General features: G+C 40.1%; 1 protein-coding gene across 1 annotated transcript in view; it reads right to left on the bottom strand.

The window, feature by feature from the left end:
* The window catches only part of DIAPH1 (diaphanous related formin 1), a 99,552-nt gene that overhangs the window by 45,352 nt on the left and 32,576 nt on the right, over positions 1 to 21,624 (bottom strand). The window contains exons 8-18 of the mRNA XM_067732072.1: positions 20,627 to 20,766; positions 19,301 to 19,409; positions 18,730 to 18,840; positions 18,293 to 18,411; positions 17,505 to 17,621; positions 16,764 to 16,879; positions 11,860 to 11,924; positions 10,761 to 10,940; positions 8,889 to 9,620; positions 7,887 to 8,001; positions 7,349 to 7,357 (exon numbers count right to left, since the gene is read on the bottom strand). Coding sequence (XP_067588173.1) covers positions 7,349 to 7,357; positions 7,887 to 8,001; positions 8,889 to 9,620; positions 10,761 to 10,940; positions 11,860 to 11,924; positions 16,764 to 16,879; positions 17,505 to 17,621; positions 18,293 to 18,411; positions 18,730 to 18,840; positions 19,301 to 19,409; positions 20,627 to 20,766 — 1,813 coding nt within the window. The remainder of the gene's footprint in view (positions 1 to 7,348; positions 7,358 to 7,886; positions 8,002 to 8,888; positions 9,621 to 10,760; positions 10,941 to 11,859; positions 11,925 to 16,763; positions 16,880 to 17,504; positions 17,622 to 18,292; positions 18,412 to 18,729; positions 18,841 to 19,300; positions 19,410 to 20,626; positions 20,767 to 21,624) is intronic.

The following is a 21,624-nucleotide window of genomic DNA, read 5'->3' on the forward strand; positions in this document are numbered from 1 at the left end:
AGAAAAGGTGCGAAATAATCATTCAGGAGAGTAGGAAACTGAATGGACTAGAAATGTTTAATATCTGTTGCCTGGCAAGGCCAAGCAATATTGCCAACTGAGCAGAGGAGAGACAGGAGAAAAAACAGCCAGTGAGGCAGGAGAAAGAGACCCTGCTGTCCTGAAAGCCAAGAGAAGAAAGTGTATCAAGGAGAGCAAGTTGTATCCTTTTCTCCAGTGTGTCCACTTGCACCGCTACAGGTGCAGGGTGGATAGAGATGGAATTAATAACCAGGACTGTGATCTTGCAAACCAAGTAAGATGAAATGAGAGAGAAATGGGGAAAGAAAAAAAAAAAAACCTAGGGAAGGGTTATTATAATTATTAATGATAATTTTACCTGAAGAAAGTAAAGTCTTCAAGTGAAGGACAGTGAAAACTGAAGGATAAATGGAGTGGCGTCTCAGTAGGGCTGTAGGATTGTTGGGGTCAGGGTACCAAAGACAGCAAGGTAAAAAGATAGAAGGTGGTACTATTAAGAAATACCCCCTCATCTTTTTTCTGTTTCTAAACTCACATCCACAGCACCCTGTTTTGAATTCTGTGACCATGTCTTGTGTTCTCTAGAATGAAACTATTTCAGCATTTTATTTTGTGCTGCTACTATGGTTCAATTTCTCTTCACTTAGCATTACATCTAGTTTTTACAGCAACAATAGATACATATTTTTTGGACATAAACTATATCTTTCACAAGAAAAAAAATGGAAGGTGGGTGGTATGAAATTGAGATCGTGGAGGGGCTGCAGTTCTGGTGATGACCGTAAGACAGATGGGTGAGATGGGGTGAAGGACAGATCATCACTAGAAAAGAAGAGTGCCAGGAAATGTGAGGCCAGAATATTGGGAGGATCATGACCCTTTTATACAGAAATTGCTAAGATTTAAGAAACAGCACTGGAGTACTACAGAGGAATAAATTGGGGTGTTAGTAGACAACAGCACAAAGAGAGAAATTAGGTGATTATGACTTGATGTCATGAGATTCAAAATTATGGGTTTTTAGGAAAGAAAAAGGTGGACTGATCTGAAAGTGGCAATGAAGAACAAAGAGGACATCTACCCCATCTTCAGGTCCACTGGGGTGAGGTTTATGAGAGGAAAAAAAAAACACACGAGAGGGCAAAAGGGAAAGCCTGGTTTCTGTTAGAGCAACAAAGTGAAGTCGATGATATAGGAGATTTTGTTAGTAATGGACCATGAATTCCTGAGGGCACAGTGGACAGGTTTCAAGAGCTCAGGTGGGATGGCAGGAGGAGGCAGAATAGGAGACACACAGAACCTATGGGGATTCGAGTATGGGAGATGAGGGGAACCTGGGAGTCTGCGCCTTCCTGTGGTGAGTGGCATAAACCTAGATAAATGACACAATATTAGATCCAGTGGGTTCAAGGCAAATAGTGATGGCAAGGTTTGGAGTTTTGAGGGATATGTGAGGGGGTAGTTGCGGTTCTTCTTTTATACCACTGATGATGGGAGATCACAACCCAGAGGAAGTGTGGTACTTATTCCACATGCAGGAGTCCTCATAACCCCAGGTGATACAGGTAGATTGATGTTTTTAAATCACAAGGGAGTACTATCTGATATTACAGAACTTCCCAACTGCTTTGAGCTAATGGCCTGACCCTGCTCAAAATCCAAGAGTAGCAAGTAATTAAAAGACAAATGTTCACTTGAGCAGCACTTCTGGTCCTAATCCTATACACTTGAAAGGGTAGGGAACTGATGAAACAGACACCCTTCTGCCAAAAGAATCACTGACTAAGGTGGAGCATGAGGAGCTCTTAGAAAATCTTATTTCTAGAGGATAAAGTTGCAGAGGCTGTAAAGATTCACTAAGGTGTTTCCTGATAAAGATCCAACTGGGTGGGTGCTACCTAGTGGACAGAAAAGGATCACAGGGAAAAGGAAAAAGACCCTTAGATCCCTTTTGGGAAAGATGGGATTGCTTCCCCAACACAGGCTCCTGTTGTAGACTGAAGCCTTAAGCAAGAAGGTTCTGGGACAGCAGTAGACAGGTAAACCTACCGCTTGTCACCAATAGTTCAGACTTGCGCGACTACAGCACAAACCTTGGAATCTGGGCCGACAGTCAAATCCTAATTAGAATATTGTTACTGTTTATGAAATTCTCAGCTTTTTGCCAGGATCTTACTTTTTAGCCAGAGTTCTTTCAACATTACTGCTATTAACCACTTGTAGAACTGCTCTGATGCTCGTAATTCCTGAAATGCACCTCATACTTTAACAGGGAGAGGGTCTAATGCTACATATTGTCCACCGCCGCACACCTACTAAGGACGATTAGCTTGTGGATCTTACAAGAGCAGAATTTTTTTTGGAAGGAAGGAATAAACCAAAAAAGAAAAACATCACTGTACTTCGGACATCAGTTATCACTTACCACCCTACGTTTTAAGAGGTGATACTTTTAATGGGATCATGATATCAACAAAAGAGAGTAAGAGAAGGAAAGCAGAATGAAAAACTAGTTATCTTGTACATACAAATAATGACCTGAGGCCACCACCACAGTGATGAAAATGCTCCCTAGGAGAAGATGAAAAAGAATAAAATTTAACTACTGAACATGTTCCCAAGGAATTCAAGAAGCAGATTCAACAAAGAAACCATGATAAAAGACTCCTGAGGGCTTCCCTGGTGGCACAGGGGTTGAGAGTCCGCCTGCTAATGCAGGGGGCACAGGTTCGTGCCCCGGTCCGGGAAGATCCCACGTGCCGCGGAGCAGCTAGGCCCGTGAGCCATGGCCGCTGAGCCTATGCGTCCGGAGCCTGTGCTCCGCAACGGGAGAGGCCACAACAGTGACAGGCCCGCGTACCACAAAAAAAAAAAAAAAAAAAAAAAGACTCCTGGCTGATAACCATAAGCATGAGAGTGAAAAAGGACTAAAAGTTTTACAGCACTGCCTATCAAATCAAAATTCAAAGTATTCTCTGTCAAGGAATAAATCAACTAAGTAAATTCCTGATTTACAGAAAGTCAAGAGATCAGAAACAAGACAATAATCCTTAAGAGAGAAAAATGCGTAAAAGAATCTGTAGTATAAACTTGAGAACCACTTCCTCTCTCTTAGCTCTTCTTAGTAAAAGGCACACATCTTCCTGAACCTTAATGAAGCAGTGGCTCGAGACCTTTGACCTACAGGAGGCAGATGTCAAGAGTGAGGCGGATGTTTTCTTTGATGTTCATTCCTGGAGGAGCCATCAGTATATGGGAGGTTTCAGGTACCACTAAAATATAAGGGGGATACAGCTATGCTTAACAAACAGCAGAGAGTTGTGTTTAGCAAGTGAGAGATGAAACAATGCAATATTATGCAAACCTTGTGTCCAGATAACTTCTTCATCAAGACTGGCAACTACTGGGCTGAAATCATTTAAGCAAGATGTCTATGTACTAGATATGCATGTCGTGCTTCTCCAGCTGGATTAGTTTTGCTAGAGTTGAATATACTGTAATCAGAACATGGCTTCTCTTCTTCAACCCTAAATATCTGGTATCTTACTTTCCCTAATCTAATGTTGTTCCTTTTTTGTACTCATAAGAGTCACTTCCAATTTAAGAATATTTGTGACAGAATGAATGAGGTGGTAGCAGAAGCCAGCATATCTCCTTCTTCAAGCTTCTGTCTGGATCTAAGCTTTCAGAAGCTCTTAGGGCAGGGACATACACATCTGGGAAGCAGGGGGTTAGAGCAGGACTTTGGAGTCACACTCTGGAGTCTGAATCCTGCCTCTGGCACTTACTATAAGGCCTTGAAAAAATTATTTAACCCATATCTCTACTTCATCTGGAAGATGAAATAGTTATAGAGTGGCAATGAGTATTTATCTATCATTTAATTATACCATCAATATTAAGGCTATGAATGAGAGACTTGGTAACTGAAACTGGTTACCTACTCGAAAAAAGGATTAAGAATGAAGGTATTCTGAAATGTTATACTAGAGATGTTCAAAGCACCAAAAGCAAAGTAAACCTTGCCTTCATACTGAGGAGCTCTAGATCCTCTGAGTCCTCACCTCTGAAGTTTTCTTAGCTTGAAATTCCTTACCTGATAAAAACCTAAACTCTAGAAGCCTAAAGTCTTTTTTACTAAAGTGTTTTTGGGGGGCCATGTTGAAAGAAAGGGGCTACTTGGGAGGAGTCTGTATTAAGTCTGTCAACCAGAGCACCAAGAGAGAGAGGCTCAAAACTGCATCAGAAAAGGCAGAGCAGATGAGTTACCCTGATCACGGTGGGTACTGTGGCACTGGGTCCACATGCAGCACCTCCATCTGCTACTTGATGCCCATGTACACGATGTCAAAGCAACTGTTCTGTCACCAAGAAATACACACTAGAACAAGCCCTGACATTCAAATACTGCTTGCATCACTATAGACTTGCAGAGTAACTCAAAGGAAAAGAAAGCAAGAAAATGTAGAAGAAAAAAATAAACCAAACATTAAAGTCAGTAAAACACTGAAAATGCAAGGAAGAAATAATTTTTAAAGGGAGCAGCATTTGTTTCTTGGGAGAAGATGACTGGAAACATACAGATGTAGTGTGGTTGATGACAAGCAGGAAGGTTTCGTTGCATGTGATAACTGTTAGAGTTGGGTAAACCATAAGTACTTGTTTGATAGGAAAAAAAAAATCTATCCCAGGAATTGTTTTAAATGAGTAAGATTTAGGATGTTTGGAAAATTGTTCATGATTTAATAATTTTCAAGAACACCTTCTCTAGTGCTTCCTAATAAAAAGACTGGGAAATTAAGGCAGGGTGCCAATTTAACACCTGAAAGTGCTAACTAAAGTAAAGATATTTAAAGACTAGCTAGAAATGTCCTTCGTCAAAGTAGCAGCAAACTACTAATGATGATTATTATTACATGAAAATCAATACTGACACTAAACTAAATTGACTAATTCATACTTATGCCTTTCAGATTAAGATACAGAGATTTCTAAGAATAATTTAAGGGGCGGGGGCGGGAGCCAAAGCTGTCAGGAAGTTAGAATCATCAATGAACAGAAAATAGTTTCCAGGGCAGAAGTTGAAGGCTAAAAGAACATTAAAAAGTTTGGTTACACTGTTGAAAATAACAAACGATGAGATAAGGTCTTGCTTAGGTATTTAAAAAATACTACAGGGCTTCTCTGGTGGCGCAGTGGTTGAGAATCTGCCTGCCAATGCAGGGGACACGGGTTTGAGCCCTGGTCTGGGAAGATCCCACATGCCGCGGAGCAACTGGGCCTGTGAGCCACAACTACTGAGCCTGCGCGTCTGGAGCCTGTGCTCCGCAACAAGAGAGGCCGCGACAGTGAGAGGCCCGCGCACCGCGATGAAGAGTGGCCCCCGCTCGCCACAGCTAGTGAAAGCCCTCGCACAGAAACGAAGACCCAACACAGCCAAAAATAAATTAATTAATTAAAAAAAAAACACTACATACCAGGACTTCCCTGGTGGTGCATTGGTTAAGAATCTGCCTGCCAATGCAGGGGACATGGGTTCAAGCCCTGGTCTGGGAAGATCTCACATGCCACGGAGCAACTAAGCCCGTGTGCCACAACTACTGAGCCTGTGCTCTAGAGCCCGCAAATCACAACTACTGAAGCCCGCACGCCTAAAGCCCGTGCTCCGCAATGAGAAGCCACCGCAATGAGAAGCCCGAACACCGCAATGAAGAGTGGATGCTGCTCGCCACAACTAGAGAGAAAAGCCCTTGCACAGCAATGAAGACCCAACGCAGCCAAAAAAAAAAAAAAAAATATATATATATATATATATACATACACACACACTACATACCAATTCACAGTGGGAATAAAATGCCGAGGCAAACCACTAAACTGCAGAAAACTCCACTGCAATCAACAGCAATACAAATGTACAGGATAAAAGAAGGATGGTGACAGAGCAGGCAGGAAAAGGGACCGAGTCAGTGTACGTTTGCAGTGGCACTCAGAATGCAGCCACCAGAAAGAAAATGACACCAGAGGCCAACACAGGGATGTATTCTGTGAACTTACAAATTTGATTTTGATTGTCAACTAGTCTTTGCTGATATTCTAGAGTAGTATAAGTGGTCATTATCACAGCATTTTTAATAGCAGGTAGAAGTAATTCTCCGAGCTGAACTTTAGTTCAGAAGGTGATATATCTCTTAGAGGAAAAGGCAACTTTGCCCAGAATGCTAGGGCAACAGGGCAGGCCTGAGCACTGTGATCTTTGACTCCTAGATACATATGTGTAACTAGGGGCTGCCAGAGGCACAGGTTTCTTTTCTTTCTTTCTTTCTTTCTTTTTTTTTTTTTTGTATTTTGGCTGTGTCATGCCACGCAGCATGCGGGATGATTCCCTGACTAGGGATGAAACCCGGGCCTCTGCAGTGAAAACACCGAATCCTAACCACTAGGCCACCAGAAAACTCCCTCTGTTAGGTATCTTATTAGAATGAAGTGCAGCCTAGTCCCATCAGATCACTTAAGGAAAAAAGTAGTAACTGTCTTTAAAAATGCTTATTTACTGGCAGGGGGAGGGAGGAGTGCTCTGAAGTTGCACTTAATTGTCATCACTAGGGTCATAATAAACCTCTAAATAAACAAAAAAGCTGGAAGAAGATGGAAATACAAAATTATTAGGTTATAACTGTCATTAGGTACATGACAATATCTTGCAAATACTGCATCCCTCTGGGGAAATAACTGTAAGTGTCCCATCACAAGACAGCACGAAACCACAAGAATTAGGAAGTGAAGAAAGAAAAGGGCAAAATAGATCAGCTCTTCTAAAATAAAGGGGAAGATATGAAGGTGAAAAAGAAAAGCAAGAATTTATATGAAAAGACAGACCAGAAGTCAAGACCCCTGGATCTGGCCATATAAAACCTCGGGCAAGCTACCTAACTAATAAGGCTATGTAAGCTATGGAACGGAGATAATATACACCCAACCTACCTCATAAGGTTTCTTTGCAGTCCTAATAGGGTAGAATATGTTAAAGCACTTTGAAATTTGTAAAATACAACACAAATGTAAAGTAACAGTATTATTTAAGTTGTCCCTCACCTTCCAAAGAAAGAGCAAGTATATTGTAGCTTCAACTTAAAATAATTTTCTTCCCTGTCAGCTAACATCAGAGCTACTGGTCCTTCTGGACTCTCAAGAAAAACCTAGCAAAAGAGAAATCAATCCCCAATTTCTAGTCTTAGTTTTCTAAAGAGAAATCCCTTTACATCTGTTTCATTTTTTTTCTCTAATATTCAAGAGACCCAACTACAAGGCTCTTCTGTATTCTTACCTTTTGAAGCTGCAGGAGCAAAGTGCCAGGAAGGAGAAAGCATCAGATATTGGAAAGAAATGGAAAAAAGAAAAGGGATCACATATGGTTCTTTGTTATTTTACAAACACAGTTGTTCAGCCACCTCACCTACTAAAGACTCTGCTCAGCTCTTATCAATTACATATGTAGGTCTAAAGAAGGCGCCTTAAAGGCAGTGCCAGAATCCATTCAAGAGTATCATCAAAATGATACTCTCAGACCAGCCTGAGCTCTGTCACATTAACCTCATATCCCCACAAGTTACACTTGTGTAAAATACCTACATGCATGTAAAATACCTACATGCAAAAAAACTGGGGGGAAAAATACGTACATGCAACAGTTCTCTTTGCCAACTCCAGCATCCCCAGAATACAAAACCAGCTTATTTTCTTCTGAATAGGAACTCCCAGCTCTCTTCAACCCTCACCCAGGGAAGGGAAAGAAATGGGAGACCCCCTTAACAAATGTTCTAAGTCCTACACTGGCCCTTTGCATGAAAGAGGAAAGGACTCACTCTTGGTCTGGGCAGAAAAGGTAAGGGTAAGTTTGGCGAAAAGTTCATTGTTCTCAAATCGGTCCTCCTTCACCTTTGTCCAGAAGCAGTCTTGGGAAAGGTCCTCAGCGACAAACTGTGGATACAGGCAGGTGTTAAGAGTTACTAAACTGAGCTCTGTACTTTCCATCCTAGAAAACTGATTAAGATGCAAAAGAAGCAGCTGGCTGGTTATTGTCAACATCATACTAAAATAAGACTAACCTGAGACACAGAGAACAGCTATGCTCTTTGTGGTGGGACCAGGAGACGATGATTCCAGGTTATGTGTTTATTGGTGATTATTCAACAACTAGAATCAGTTATGCTGCTTATCCTCCTTCTAACCCCAAATCCTCTACTTTTAGAAGCATTAAGGCTTTATTTCACATCTTCCCTTGCTCTACATTACACTTTTCCCATCAGGGTGGTGAACTGTACCAAATTTGTTCACTTTATATGAACAAATCCCTAAGCTCCTTTATTTTACCTTGGTTTCCAGAAGCAAAAGGCTGATGCAGAATCACAGCGCTCTCAAACACACACTGTGCCATGCAAACATATCCTGTGTAACTTATTTACCGGGGTGGGGGTGGGTGGGAGTGGTAGGGAGTTGTATCCATAAATCCATGACTTTTGGATCAGCAAAATTTATCAGTACCTTGCAGATTGGTGAAATGACTATTATCAAACTGTGTGGTATCCCATGGCACTCATATCCTCAGAGAAAAGGGCAAAAATATTAACTTAAGGATAAGTTTAGGTTTTGTAGCAGAGTATAGGGCTCGAAGAACTCTCCCGAGTGATATCCAGCATATAGGATTTGCCTATTATCTGCTGAATAAACATACACATGAGTGAAACTTGAAGACAGACAGATGTGAGCCATAAGAAAGGGAAACCCAACCATGCACAAAACACAAAGTAGGAAACTGAAGTGGTCTCTTAAAATCTACTGATGAAGAGATGGACAGAAATTCTCACCTTGGACCAGTTTGGCCTCCGGAGCTGTACCTCTGGCTTGTAAAGTTTCTTTGGGGTTAATCCAAATGGCAGAACTGGGGCTGCAGGAACTCCAAAAGGGAGAGGTGGAGGAATACCAGGGCCTCCAGGAAATGGAGGGGGTGGAGGGATTCCACCAGGAAGAGGGGGAGGGGGAGGTAGCATTCCTGGTCCTCCAGGCAAGGGAGGAGGAGGTGGGGGGATGCCAACACCCCCAGGCAAAGGCGGAGGTGGGGGGATGCCAACACCCCCAGGCAAAGGGGGAGGTGGGGGGATGCCAACACCCCCAGGCAAAGGGGGAGGTGGGGGGATGCCAACACCCCCAGGCAGAGGAGGGGGTGGGGGGATGCCAACACCCCCAGGCAGAGGAGGGGGTGGGGGGACGTAGGCACCCCCAGGCAAAGGGGGAGGTGGGGGGATGCAGGTATCCCCAGGCAGAGGAGGGGGTGGGGGGATGTAGGCACCCCCAGGCAGAGGAGGAGGAGGAGGTGGTGGGGGAGGAATGGCCCCACCCCCAGGAAGAGGGGGTGCAGAGGCTGTGCTAACCTCTCCTGGTAAAGAGGGTGAGGGGGGACTGACAGGCCCAGAGTCACCAGGTAAAGGAGGGGCAGGGGGAAAAGTAGCACTGCTAGGAGGGGCTGCAGCAGTAACTGCAGTGGAGAGTGAAGCCACTTCTTTCTTGGCATCTTCCAGTTCCTTGGACAGCTTGGCAACCTAAAGAAATAACACCTAATGGGAGTACTTCTCACTCCACTTCAGGGACCACTGGGGCTGGAAAGGACCCAAGAAGTTACTTAATCCAAACTTCTCACTTTACACATGAAGGGAGTGAAAGGAGTCAGACAGTTGAAAGGCTCCACCTAAAGTCACATAGCTATTTAGTGACAGAGACAAAACTAGAATTCAGGTCTTCATGTTCCTAGTTCAGTATGCTTTGCATTAAAACGGCAACTTCAAAGTTTATGTTAAACTCTCCCTTTGATTAGAAAATGCAAAGATCGGGACTTCCCTGGTGGCGCAGTGGTTAAGAATCCGCCTGCCAACGCAGGGGACACAGGTTCAATCCCTGGTCCGGGAAGATCCCACATGCCGCGGAGCAACTAAGCCTGTGCACCACAACTACTGAGCCTGAGCTCTAGAGCCTGCGAGCCACAATTACTGAGCCTGCGTGCTGCAACTACTGAAGCCCACATGCCTAGAGCCCGTGCTCCACAACAAGAGAAGCTACCGCAACGAGAAGCCTGCACACAGCAACGAAGAGTAGCCCCTGCTCACCGCAACTAGAGAAAGCCCGCGCGCAGCAACGAAGACCCAATGCAGCCAAAAATAAAATAAATTAATTTTTTAAAAAAGAAAGAAAATGCAAAGATCAAGTAAATCAAATATTCTAGGTATGTAATTAACATATGTGCTATACAGGTAATTATATAACCACCTAGGTGATCAAGTTATCAAGTATCACAGATCATATAAATATCTATAACTGCAGAGAGTGTGTGGGCATAAATCTGTCCAGAGATGACTAAAATAAGAGAAAAATAGCAAATATGAGAACAGTTTATTTAGTATTTACTCCTAAATTTATTAGAAGGCTATTATCTTTACTTCTGGGTAGTACTGTGACTCATCTATTCTTTGTGTTGTTCTGTATTTTCCAAATTTTCCATCTATGTATTACTTACTTCCAAAACAAAACAGCTTATGATTTTAAAAATATGTGCCATCTAACTAGATTACCTATTAGTATCTGAACCCTCCCTGGGAGTAAGGTGACAGTCCTGCTCCAACACAAGCTCACTCTGAGGCTGCTGATGGCAGTTACAGGTCACTCTGCCTTCTCTGTTCAGATATTACCTCTCCTGTGAGCTGAGACACTTCTGCTTCCAGGTTCTGTTTCTCTGTGGCAATTTTTTCCTTTTCAGAACCCAATGCATCCTTTTCTCCCTGAAGATCCTGGAGCTTCTGCTCAAAGTCACTTTCCATCTTTTTCATTTCCACCTGTAGCTCATGTCGAGCTGTTAACTCTGAGTCCAGCTAGAGGAGAAAGAAATCAGGCTCCCAGTAAGCTCTCCAACTCAGCAAAGGCCAGGTGTTAGTCCCCATAATTTACTGTTTTGTGCTAATCCTTGATCCATTGAGCTCACTGACCCAAGGGATGCCTGGAAAAAAGGCCACCATGATTTCAACCTTAAAATCAAGGTTAAAGGAGGGGGAAGCCAGGGATTATTTCCATAGTCTATCTATACTTGGAGTTATTTTTAAAAACAGCAACAACTAAGATTTTAAAGACATTTAACCAGGACAGCTAAGGTGCACAATCCCAGTATTCTCAAGGATCAAAAACCTATCAACAATAGGAGTCCTTGGGCTTCCCTGGTGGCGCAGTGGTTCAGAGTCCGCCTGCCAGTGCCGGGGACATGGGTTCGTGCCCCGGTCTGGGAAGATCCCACGTGCCGCGAAGCGGCTGGGCCCGTGAGCCATGGCCGCTGAGCCTGCGCATCTGGAGCCTGTGCTCTGCAATGGGAGAGGCCACAACAGTGAGAGGCCCATGTACCGCAAAAAAAAAAAAAAAAAAAATTAAAAAAACAAAAACAATAGGAGTCCTTAATCAAAGAGAATTCAGACATATTCCAGTTCCTGTTGTTCTATGGATAAAAGGCCTGAGTCGCCAAGCAAACCCAAGTGCTGTCAATGTTATATGAGAGTGTCACCTGTCTTTCCTCCTGCTCAGGGGCCCAAGAACTGTGCAAACTCACGACTGACTAGCTCCTCATGATCACATCCACACCACTTTCTCCACTGAGTAACCTACAGCAGAAAGGGTTCCCCTAGGAACTGCTACTGTGTGCTAAACACTGAATATATCACAGGTAACTGTTTCACATGTCAGAAAAATCAAAATCCTTAGATAAAGAAAGATATATTCCAATTATTTTTGATCTCTCATACATACCTTTTTTTCCAGCTCTGTAGCTTTGGCTTCAGATTTCTCCACCTTTGTTTTATCAATCATTTGATCTAAAAAGAAGGCAAACAGTCAGGAAGTCAAGTTCCCAATTCTCGTATTCCCCTCTCTCTGCCTAAGCCCTTCTACATAACCAAAGGGCAGTCTTTGTTCTTTTTATTTTTCTTAATAATGTTCTGTACTAGACAAAGAAATGGAACTTAATGTTCTGTACTAGACAAAGAAATGTTCTTAATGTTCTGTACTAGACAAAGAATGTTCTGTACTAGACAAAGAAATGTTCTTAATGTTCTGTACTAGACAAAGAATGTTCTGTACTAGACAAAGAATGTCTGTACTAGACAAAGAAATGTTCTTAACGTTCTGTACTAGACAAAGAAGGTTCTGTACTAGACAAAGAATGTCTGTACTAGACAAAGAAATGTTCTTAACGTTCTGTACTAGACAAAGAATGTTCTGTACTAGACAAAGAATGTCTGTACTAGACAAAGAAATGTTCTTAACGTTCTGTACTAGACAAAGAATGTTCTGTGCTAGACAAAGAATGTCTGTACTAGGCAAAGAAATGTTCTTAACGTTCTGTACTAGACAAAGAATGTTCTGTGCTAGACAAAGAATGTCTGTACTAGACAAAGAAATGTTCTTAATGTTCTGTACTAGACAAAGAATGTTCTGTGCTAGACAAAGAATGTTCTGTACTAGACCAAGAAATGTTCTTAATGTTCTGTACTAGACAAAGAAGGTTCTGTACTAGACAAAGAATGTCTGTACTAGACAAAGAAATGTTCTTAATGTTCTGTACTAGACAAAGAATGTTCTGTACTAGACAAAGAATGTCTGTACTAGACAAAGAAATGTTCTTAATGTTCTGTACTAGACAAAGAATGTTCTGTACTAGACAAAGAATGTCTGTACTAGACAAAGAAATGTTCTTAATGTTCTGTACTAGACAAAGAATGTTCTGTACTAGACAAAGAATGTCTGTACTAGACAAAGAAATGTTCTTAATGTTCTGTACTAGACAAAGAATGTTCTGTACTAGACAAAGAATGTCTGTACTAGACAAAGAAATGTTCTTAATGTTCTGTACTAGACAAAGAATGTTCTGTACTAGACAAAGAATGTTCTGTACTAGACAAAGAAATGTTCTTAATGTTCTGTACTAGACAAAGAAATGTTCTTAATGTTCTGTACCAGACAAAGAAATGTTCTTAACGTTCTGTACTAGACAAAGAATGTTCTGTACTAGACAAAGAAATGTTCTTAATGTTCTGTACTAGACAAAGAAATGTTCTTAATGTTCTGTACTAACAAAGAAATGTTCTTAATGTTCTGTACTAGACAAAGAATGTTCTGTACTAGACAAAGAATGTCTGTACTAGACAAAGAAATGTTCTTAATGTTCTGTACTAGACAAAGAATGTTCTGTACTAGACAAAGAATGTCTGTACTAGACAAAGAATGTTCTTAATGTTCTGTACTAGACAAAGAATGTTCTGTACTAGACAAAGAAATGTTCTTAATGTTCTGTACTAGACAAAGAATGTTCTGTACTAGACAAAGAAATGTTCTTAACGTTCTGTACTAGACAAAGAATGTTCTGTACTAGACAAAGAATGTCTGTACTAGACAAAGAAATGTTCTTAACGTTCTGTACTAGACAAAGAATGTTCTGTACTAGACAAAGAATGTCTGTACTAGACAAAGAAATGTTCTTAACGTTCTGTACTAGACAAAGAATGTTCTGTACTAGACAAAGAATGTCTGTACTAGACAAAGAAATGTTCTTAACGTTCTGTACTAGACAAAGAATGTTCTGTGCTAGACAAAGAATGTCTGTACTAGACAAAGAAATGTTCTTAACGTTCTGTACTAGACAAAGAATGTTCTGTGCTAGACAAAGAATGTCTGTACTAGACAAAGAAATGTTCTTAACGTTCTGTACTAGACAAAGAATGTTCTGTGCTAGACAAAGAATGTCTGTACTAGACAAAGAAATGTTCTTAAAGTTCTGTACTAGACAAAGAAGGTTCTGTGCTAGACAAAGAATGTTCTGTACTAGACAAAGAAATGTTCTTAATGTTCTGTACTAGACAAAGAAGGTTCTGTGCTAGACAAAGAATGTCTGTACTAGACAAAGAAATGTTCTTAATGTTCTGTACTAGACAAAGAATGTTCTGTACTAGACAAAGAAATGTTCTTAATGTTCTGTACTAGACAAAGAATGTTCTGTAGTAGACAAAGAATGTCTGTACTAGACAAAGAAATGTTCTTAATGTTCTGTACTAGACAAAGAATGTTCTGTGCTAGACAAAGAATGTTCTGTACTAGACAAAGAAATGTTCTTAATGTTCTGTACTAGACAAAGAATGTTCTGTACTAGACAAAGAATGTCTGTACTAGACAAAGAAATGTTCTTAATGTTTTGTACTAGACAAAGAATGTTCTGTACTAGACAAAGAATGTCTGTACTAGACAAAGAAATGTTCTTAATGTTCTGTACTAAACAAAGAATGTTCTGTACTAGACAAAGAAATGTTCTTAACGTTCTGTACTAGACAAAGAAGGTTCTGTACTAGACAAAGAATGTCTGGACTAGACAAAGAAATGTTCTTAACGTTCTGTACTAGACAAAGAAGGTTCTGTACTAGACAAAGAATGTCTGTACTAGACAAAGAAATGTTCTTAACGTTCTGTACTAGACAAAGAATGTTCTGTACTAGACAAAGAATGTCTGTACTAGACAAAGAAATGTTCTTAACGTTCTGTACTAGACAAAGAATGTTCTGTGCTAGACAATGAATGTCTGTACTAGACAAAGAAATGTTCTTAACGTTCTGTACTAGACAAAGAATGTTCTGTGCTAGACAAAGAATGTCTGTACTAGACAAAGAAATGTTCTTAACGTTCTGTACTAGACAAAGAATGTTCTGTGCTAGACAAAGAATGTCTGTACTAGACAAAGAAATGTTCTTAACGTTCTGTACTAGACAAAGAATGTTCTGTGCTAGACAAAGAATGTTCTGTACTAGACAAAGAAATGTTCTTAATGTTCTGTACTAGACAAAGAAGGTTCTGTGCTAGACAAAGAATGTCTGTACTAGACAAAGAAATGTTCTTAATGTTCTGTACTAGACAAAGAATGTTCTGTGCTAGACAAAGAATGTCTGTACTAGACAAAGAAATGTTCTTAACGTTCTGTACTAGACAAAGAATGTTCTGTGCTAGACAAAGAATGTCTGTACTAGACAAGGAAATGTTCTTAATGTTCTGTACTAGACAAAGAATGTTCTGTACTAGACAAAGAATGTCTGTACTAGACAAAGAAATGTTCTTAATGTTCTGTACTAGACAAAGAAATGTTCTTAATGTTCTGTACTAGACAAAGAAATGTTCTTAACGTTCTGTACTAGACAAAGAATGTTCTGTACTAGACAAAGAATGTTCTGTACTAGACAAAGAATGTCTGTACTAGACAAAGAAATGTTCTTAATGTTCTGTACTAGACAAAGAATGTTCTGTACTAGACAAAGAATGTTCTGTACTAGACAAAGAAATGTTCTTAATGTTCTGTACTAGACAAAGAAATGTTCTTAATGTTCTGTACTAGACAAAGAAATGTTCTTAACGTTCTGTACTAGACGAAGAATGTTCTGTACTAGACAAAGAAATGTTCTTAATGTTCTGTACTAGACAAAGAAATGTTCTTAATGTTCTGTACTAACAAAGAAATGTTCTTAATGTTCTGTACTAGACAAAGAATGTTCTGTACTAGACAAAGAATGTCTGTACTAGACAAAGAAATGTTCTTAATGTTCTGTACTAGACAAAGAATGTTCTGTACTAGACAAAGAATGTCTGTACTAGACAAAGAAATGTTCTTAATGTTCTGTACTAGACAAAGAATGTTCTGTACTAGACAAAGAAATGTTCTTAATGTTCTGTACTAGACAAAGAATGTCTGTACTAGACAAAGAAATGTTCTTAACGTTCTGTACTAGACAAAGAATGTTCTGTGCTAGACAAAGAATGTACTAGACAAAGAAATGTTCTTAACGTTCTGTACTAGACAAAGAATGTTCTGTGCTAGACAAAGAATGTCTGTACTAGACAAAGAAATGTTCTTAATGTTCTGTACTAGACAAAGAAGGTTCTGTGCTAGACAAAGAATGTTCTGTACTAGACCAAGAAATGTTCTTAATGTTCTGTACTAGACAAAGAAGGTTCTGTACTAGACAAAGAATGTCTGTACTAGACAAAGAAATGTTCTTAATGTTCTGTACTAGACAAAGAATGTTCTGTACTAGACAAAGAAATGTTCTTAATGTTCTGTACTAGACAAAGAATGTTCTGTACTAGACAAAGAATGTCTGTACTAGACAAAGAAATGTTCTTAATGTTTTGTACTAGACAAAGAATGTTCTGTACTAGACAAAGAATGTCTGTACTAGACAAAGAAATGTTCTTAATGTTCTGTACTAGACAAGAATGTTCTGTACTAGACAAAGAAATGGAACTTTCAGTTAAGTTCAACATATAATTTCTGAGTGCCTGTTATGCAGTAAGGCCACCATGTCAGGTGGCACAGAGAACACCTACAAGTAATACTCATGAATCTCTGGGACCAGCAGGAGTAGCAGACAATAGCTGAAGACCCTTCAAAACGTGGGGTGGTGTATGAGACAGGATAAATTTTTAGAATTATGTAGAAATAAACTAAAGGCCTATATATTCCTAGCACAGGTATTGGTTATATCACCTAAGAAAGGGTGAAAATGGAAATACCAGGGGCTAGAAAAGTATCTTCTCTGAAATTTTCACTGAAAGAAAGATGCAAAATGAAAGACAGAAGAAGCAATGTTTTATGGAACCAGACAGACAAATATGCTTACCAATCAATCCCTCAATATCAACCTGGAGGTGCCGGCACTTGAAGTCAGGATCAGCCCCATTCTTGTGCAGAACTATCTGAGAAATACATTCTTCAATCAACTTATAGTACTGCCGTCTACAGAAGAAACAAAATAAGGTTATTAAAGGAAAACCAAAATAAAATTTTGGTATTCAGGATCAAGAAAGGTAACTGTTTTGACAGCAGAAGGACCTGAGGATAAATGTTCTGGAAAAGACCTTTTCATGAAATTAACAAGTATTGCTGCCATGCTAAGAAATCCCCCTCTTCCACATCAGCTACCCCATCTACTTCAGATAGTCAAAACTTCTTGCCATCTGCCTCCGAGTGCAAATCCTTTTCCATCTAAAATTCGAGCTTGATCCTGCCTGTGATGGATACTACTATTGCTGAATCTCTACTCTACTGCTTGAATCTCATGTTCCAACATGAATCAACTTTAAATGGCTGCCTTCCTTTGCTATCATCTTCACTCCACCCCACCACCCCATTCCAAAAGAGGGAGGCAGTTCACCTTATACACTCTCATCTCTTCCACAGAGATGCCTTTCAGTTGGATTAAAGGGACAACTGGCAACTCCCTTAATCTGAAACTAAAAATGAACTCTAATCCATGTCTTTGTCTTTTCCTTTTCTCTCTACAGACAATCTTTGAATTTAAGAAGTTTGCACTCTCCACTTAGGCTCAAATTCAAAACTTCCCACAGGTATACCACCTTACCTGGCCTCGTAGTCATTTCGGACTAAGAGTAGGTGCTGCAGGATGGACAGGAAGTGTTGCTCTGCCTTTGAATCCTTCACTGTGTTTAAGAGAATCTGGAAGACTTCACTGAAGTCAGTGGAAAAGGAGAAGAGGCTAAGGAAAGCATATATTTAGAAACTAAGTTTGACAGGTAGCTTGCCCAACTCTCGGGAGAAGTAGCAAGATGCCACTTCTATTCTAACAGCTGTTCCTCCTGTAAACCCTGCCCTAAACTTTAAGCTCTATAAACTTTCTTTGGCCAGGGGACCAGTGGGTCAGGGGGTACTATACACAGAGATAGAAAACTCCTAGTACTTGGCTTGAAAATCGAGCAGTAGACAAGACACAAAAAGGTAACTGCCTCAAAGTCACTTGTGGCAAGTATCAATAGGTAACCAAATTATTCCCCGTCAGTCTCATGGACACATACAAGAGAGCAAATTACAACCTCACTCCCTGACTTGTCTATGTTCTCCCAAAACCAGCTCTACATTTTAATAAGCTAAGCTATCATGTTCTAGGAGGTCTATACTAATTTTGATGGCTGCTTCCATGTTGAGCAACCCTCAGATCGCCTTTCCCAACTTCTCTGGTCCACAATGACGTAAATATATCCAATGGCAATCAAAAGGCACCTGCCTAATCTACAAAGAAGACAGGGCTAATGCCCTCGTGTAAGTCATCAACTCCACACCATTCCTTACAGGGATCTACAACTGAATGCAACTGAATGTCTGGTGTCTTCAACCCAGTCAGTAAAAGGATATTCCATCTCCATTCGAATGTCATCCAGACGTCCCTTCAGGTCATAGGAATCCTCTTCTCCTTGTTCATCAAACACAGTTAGTTGCACTTTCATATCATCATTTTCAATCTCTCGAAGGTCCTGTCAACAGCAAAAGTATAGGCCAGGGAACCCAAAAGTGTCCTATGCTGGTTAAAAGCCCAAACATTTCAACCTTTTTTTTTTCTTTTTTAATTTTTTAAATTTTGGCGTGCCGCATGGCTTGCGGGATCTCAGTTCCCCAACCAGGGATTGAACCTGGCCCATGGCAGTGGAAGTGCTGAATCCTAACCACTAGACCACCAGGGCACTCCCTCAACCTGGTTTTTAAACTGAAAACCGAAGTCTTCCCAGGGATGATGGGGTTATAAGAGCGGGAAGGAACCAGCCCAGCCTTTCTAATGAAGTGTTACATCTCACCTGCAACACTTGATGCAGCCCCAAGCGCATCAGTTCGCTTCGGATGTGAACTCGGAAGTCAAGTTCTTCAGCTGGTGTGATGAGAGCATTGATCAGCTGTAGGCATCCCACCTAAAATAAGAAAATTCAGCAGCTGTGTCAATGTTAACTCCTAGAGATCAAGATTCCATTCTCTTTACATGCATTCTGAGGCCCCCAAATATAACCTAGAAGATTCAGTACAAAAACTACAAGAATGACTTCCTTATATATAGCAATACAACTTGGTTTAAACACAGGTCTGGAGAGTTCAGAGGTCTAAAGGATTCCAGAGATTCTATGGTATAATTTGTTCTAGGCCTTGATTTTTCTAGCCTGTAAATAAATACCATGACTTTTTTCCATCTCATAATGAGGAAGACAGTTCTTTCTCTGCCTTCTTGGAGAGAAGGGTAATCATTTTCCCTTCAGAAAGAACTTTGAAATATATATCATTGGTAACCACTCCATGTGTTCTCTTAAAAGGTCAAATGAACTTAAGTCTTTCTATCTTGAATTCTACTTTTGGGCCAAGTTTCATAGGTATACATGCCTTGAGAGCAATGGAGGTCCCACTTTTTAATCCATCCAGCAGTGGCTGAAAACGTTCCACCTCATCCATTTCAGCTCTTTCTGTCATCGCCTCCAAAACTCTTTCATTCCTGCCAGACAGTAAGGAAAGGGAGAGAACTGGTTGGGTGCTCTGACACAGACAGGTACACAACAGGTATATTATACAGAGGCATAGATCAGTTAGGAAACAGACATTAGCAATGTTCTGGATTTCTCACATTCTTCTTCTCATCACCTGGAGCAGAGGCCAGATCAACAGGAAACTAAGGACCATCTCTTCAGAAAAATGCACTCCCTAAAATCCGCCCCAGACTCCTACCTATATTTACCAAATTAAGACCCCTGTTCTATGGCATATAAATTGGTACAACTTTTGGAGGGGCATTTAACAGTACCAATTTTTTAATGCACATAACATTGGCTTACTTCTAGAAAATCTATCTAACATAAACACATAAATATGAAATAATATATGTACAAAGAATATATGCACAAGAATTGATAATAAAATTTTTTATCATCTGGAGCAGGGGTCAGAATGTGCTAAAAAAAATTCTACCTAAAAGTCTAGCAATGAAGGAATCATTAAATTATGGGACGTACAGAGTATGAAATGCTAAACAGCCACTAAAGATAATAAGATAGATCTAGAAGTACTGCCAGAGAAGAATGTCCAAGAGCTACTGTTAAATAAAAAGAAACAAGTTGAAAAGAATGGTGGTATGATTTAGCTTTTGTTAAACCAAACCCCTCCACAAAAATAAAAATCTATCCTATACATGAGATTGGTTTTATAGGCATAAGCCATCTTTCCTTAATTCTAAGAAACCATCTTTTGGAGTGGCAGGTGTGTTAGAATTTAGTAAATATTTGTCTGTGCTAGAAAATGATCTATGAGACTGTACCACACCATTAACAGTGGTTACCTCTGCTGAATAGGGTTTGCCAAAGGGATGATGTTGTTAAATTGTACTTCATATACTTCTATGTTGTTTGAATTTTAAAAATAATGGTGTGTTACTTCTGAATTTTAAAAAAATGTAAAAAGAAACCCTTGTCCTAGACAATACAGACATTAATGGAGATCTAGGAGATCCTGCTGTACCTTTGATAACCAGTGGTACATGCAGAACAGCTTCCATCTCTTAACAATCTTTCTTAAATATTAAGATACACAGTGTTCATGTAAGAAATATAGTCTTACCTAGTATTTAAGACTAAGTGGACACCCAAGCAACTTAATATTCCTCTAGACTAAAGAAGATGATAAAAAAAATAGAGAAGAAAAATAATTCCAGTCACATACATGTCTTCCGGCTGTGCTAGGATACAAAGAGCAGAAAGCAGCTTAGCTGCGTCAATCATCATGTTGGGAACAGCAGGATCCATGGCTCTGACCAGCAGCAGAATTCCTTCTTCTGTCTCCAACATGGTCTTGATTCCAAACTGGTAGGACAAAAAGAGAAAAGGGAGGCTTAAAGGTGAGAGCATCTAACCAAGGACAAGTTTACGGGTTCTTATGGATTGAATGGTGCTCCTCCCAAAATTCGTATGTTTAAGTCCTAACCCCCATTACCTCAGAATGTAACCTTATTTGGAAATAGTGTCATTGGCAGGTGTAATTAGATTACCATGAGGTCAGACTAGAGTAGGGTGGGCCCTTAATCCCATATAATGGTTATCTTTATAAAAAGGGGAAATTTGGACACAGATGTGCACACAGGGAGAACGCCATGTGGACACAAAAGCTGAGATTGGGGTGATGCATCTACAGGCCAAGGAATGTCAAGGATTGCCAGCGAGACACCAGAAGCTAGGAAACAGGCATGGGACATACCCTCTCTCACAGCCTTCAGAAGGAACCTACCCTATCAACACCTTATCTTGGACGTATCGCCTCTAGAACTGTGAGATAAATGAACTTCTGTTGTTTAAGACACCCAGTTTGTAGTACTTTGTTATAGCAACCCTAGCAAACTAATATAGGGTAGAACACTTTTTCCAATATAGCTAAACAGAAATGAGCAGAGCAAAATAATTTTCTAGAAGACACAACAGAATTCTATGTCTTCCAAGAATAAAAACTTTGATTCTTATGTTTCTTTTCAATGCTCCCCCTAAGCCAGTGGAATAATGATAACAAAATTAAATAGTGAGGAAGACAGATTTGCACTGAGGAACAAATAACTGTAGGATCCCTAAGTTTAAATACTAAACAGACAAAAAAAGAAAAAGAAAGAGGAAGAGAGAGAGAAAGAGAGAAAGAAAAAGAAAGGAAGGAAGAAAAGATTGTAAAGTAGGAAT

The sequence above is a fragment of the Pseudorca crassidens genome, chromosome 3, assembly GCF_039906515.1.
Source record: "Pseudorca crassidens isolate mPseCra1 chromosome 3, mPseCra1.hap1, whole genome shotgun sequence".
Lineage (NCBI taxonomy): Eukaryota > Metazoa > Chordata > Mammalia > Artiodactyla > Delphinidae > Pseudorca > Pseudorca crassidens.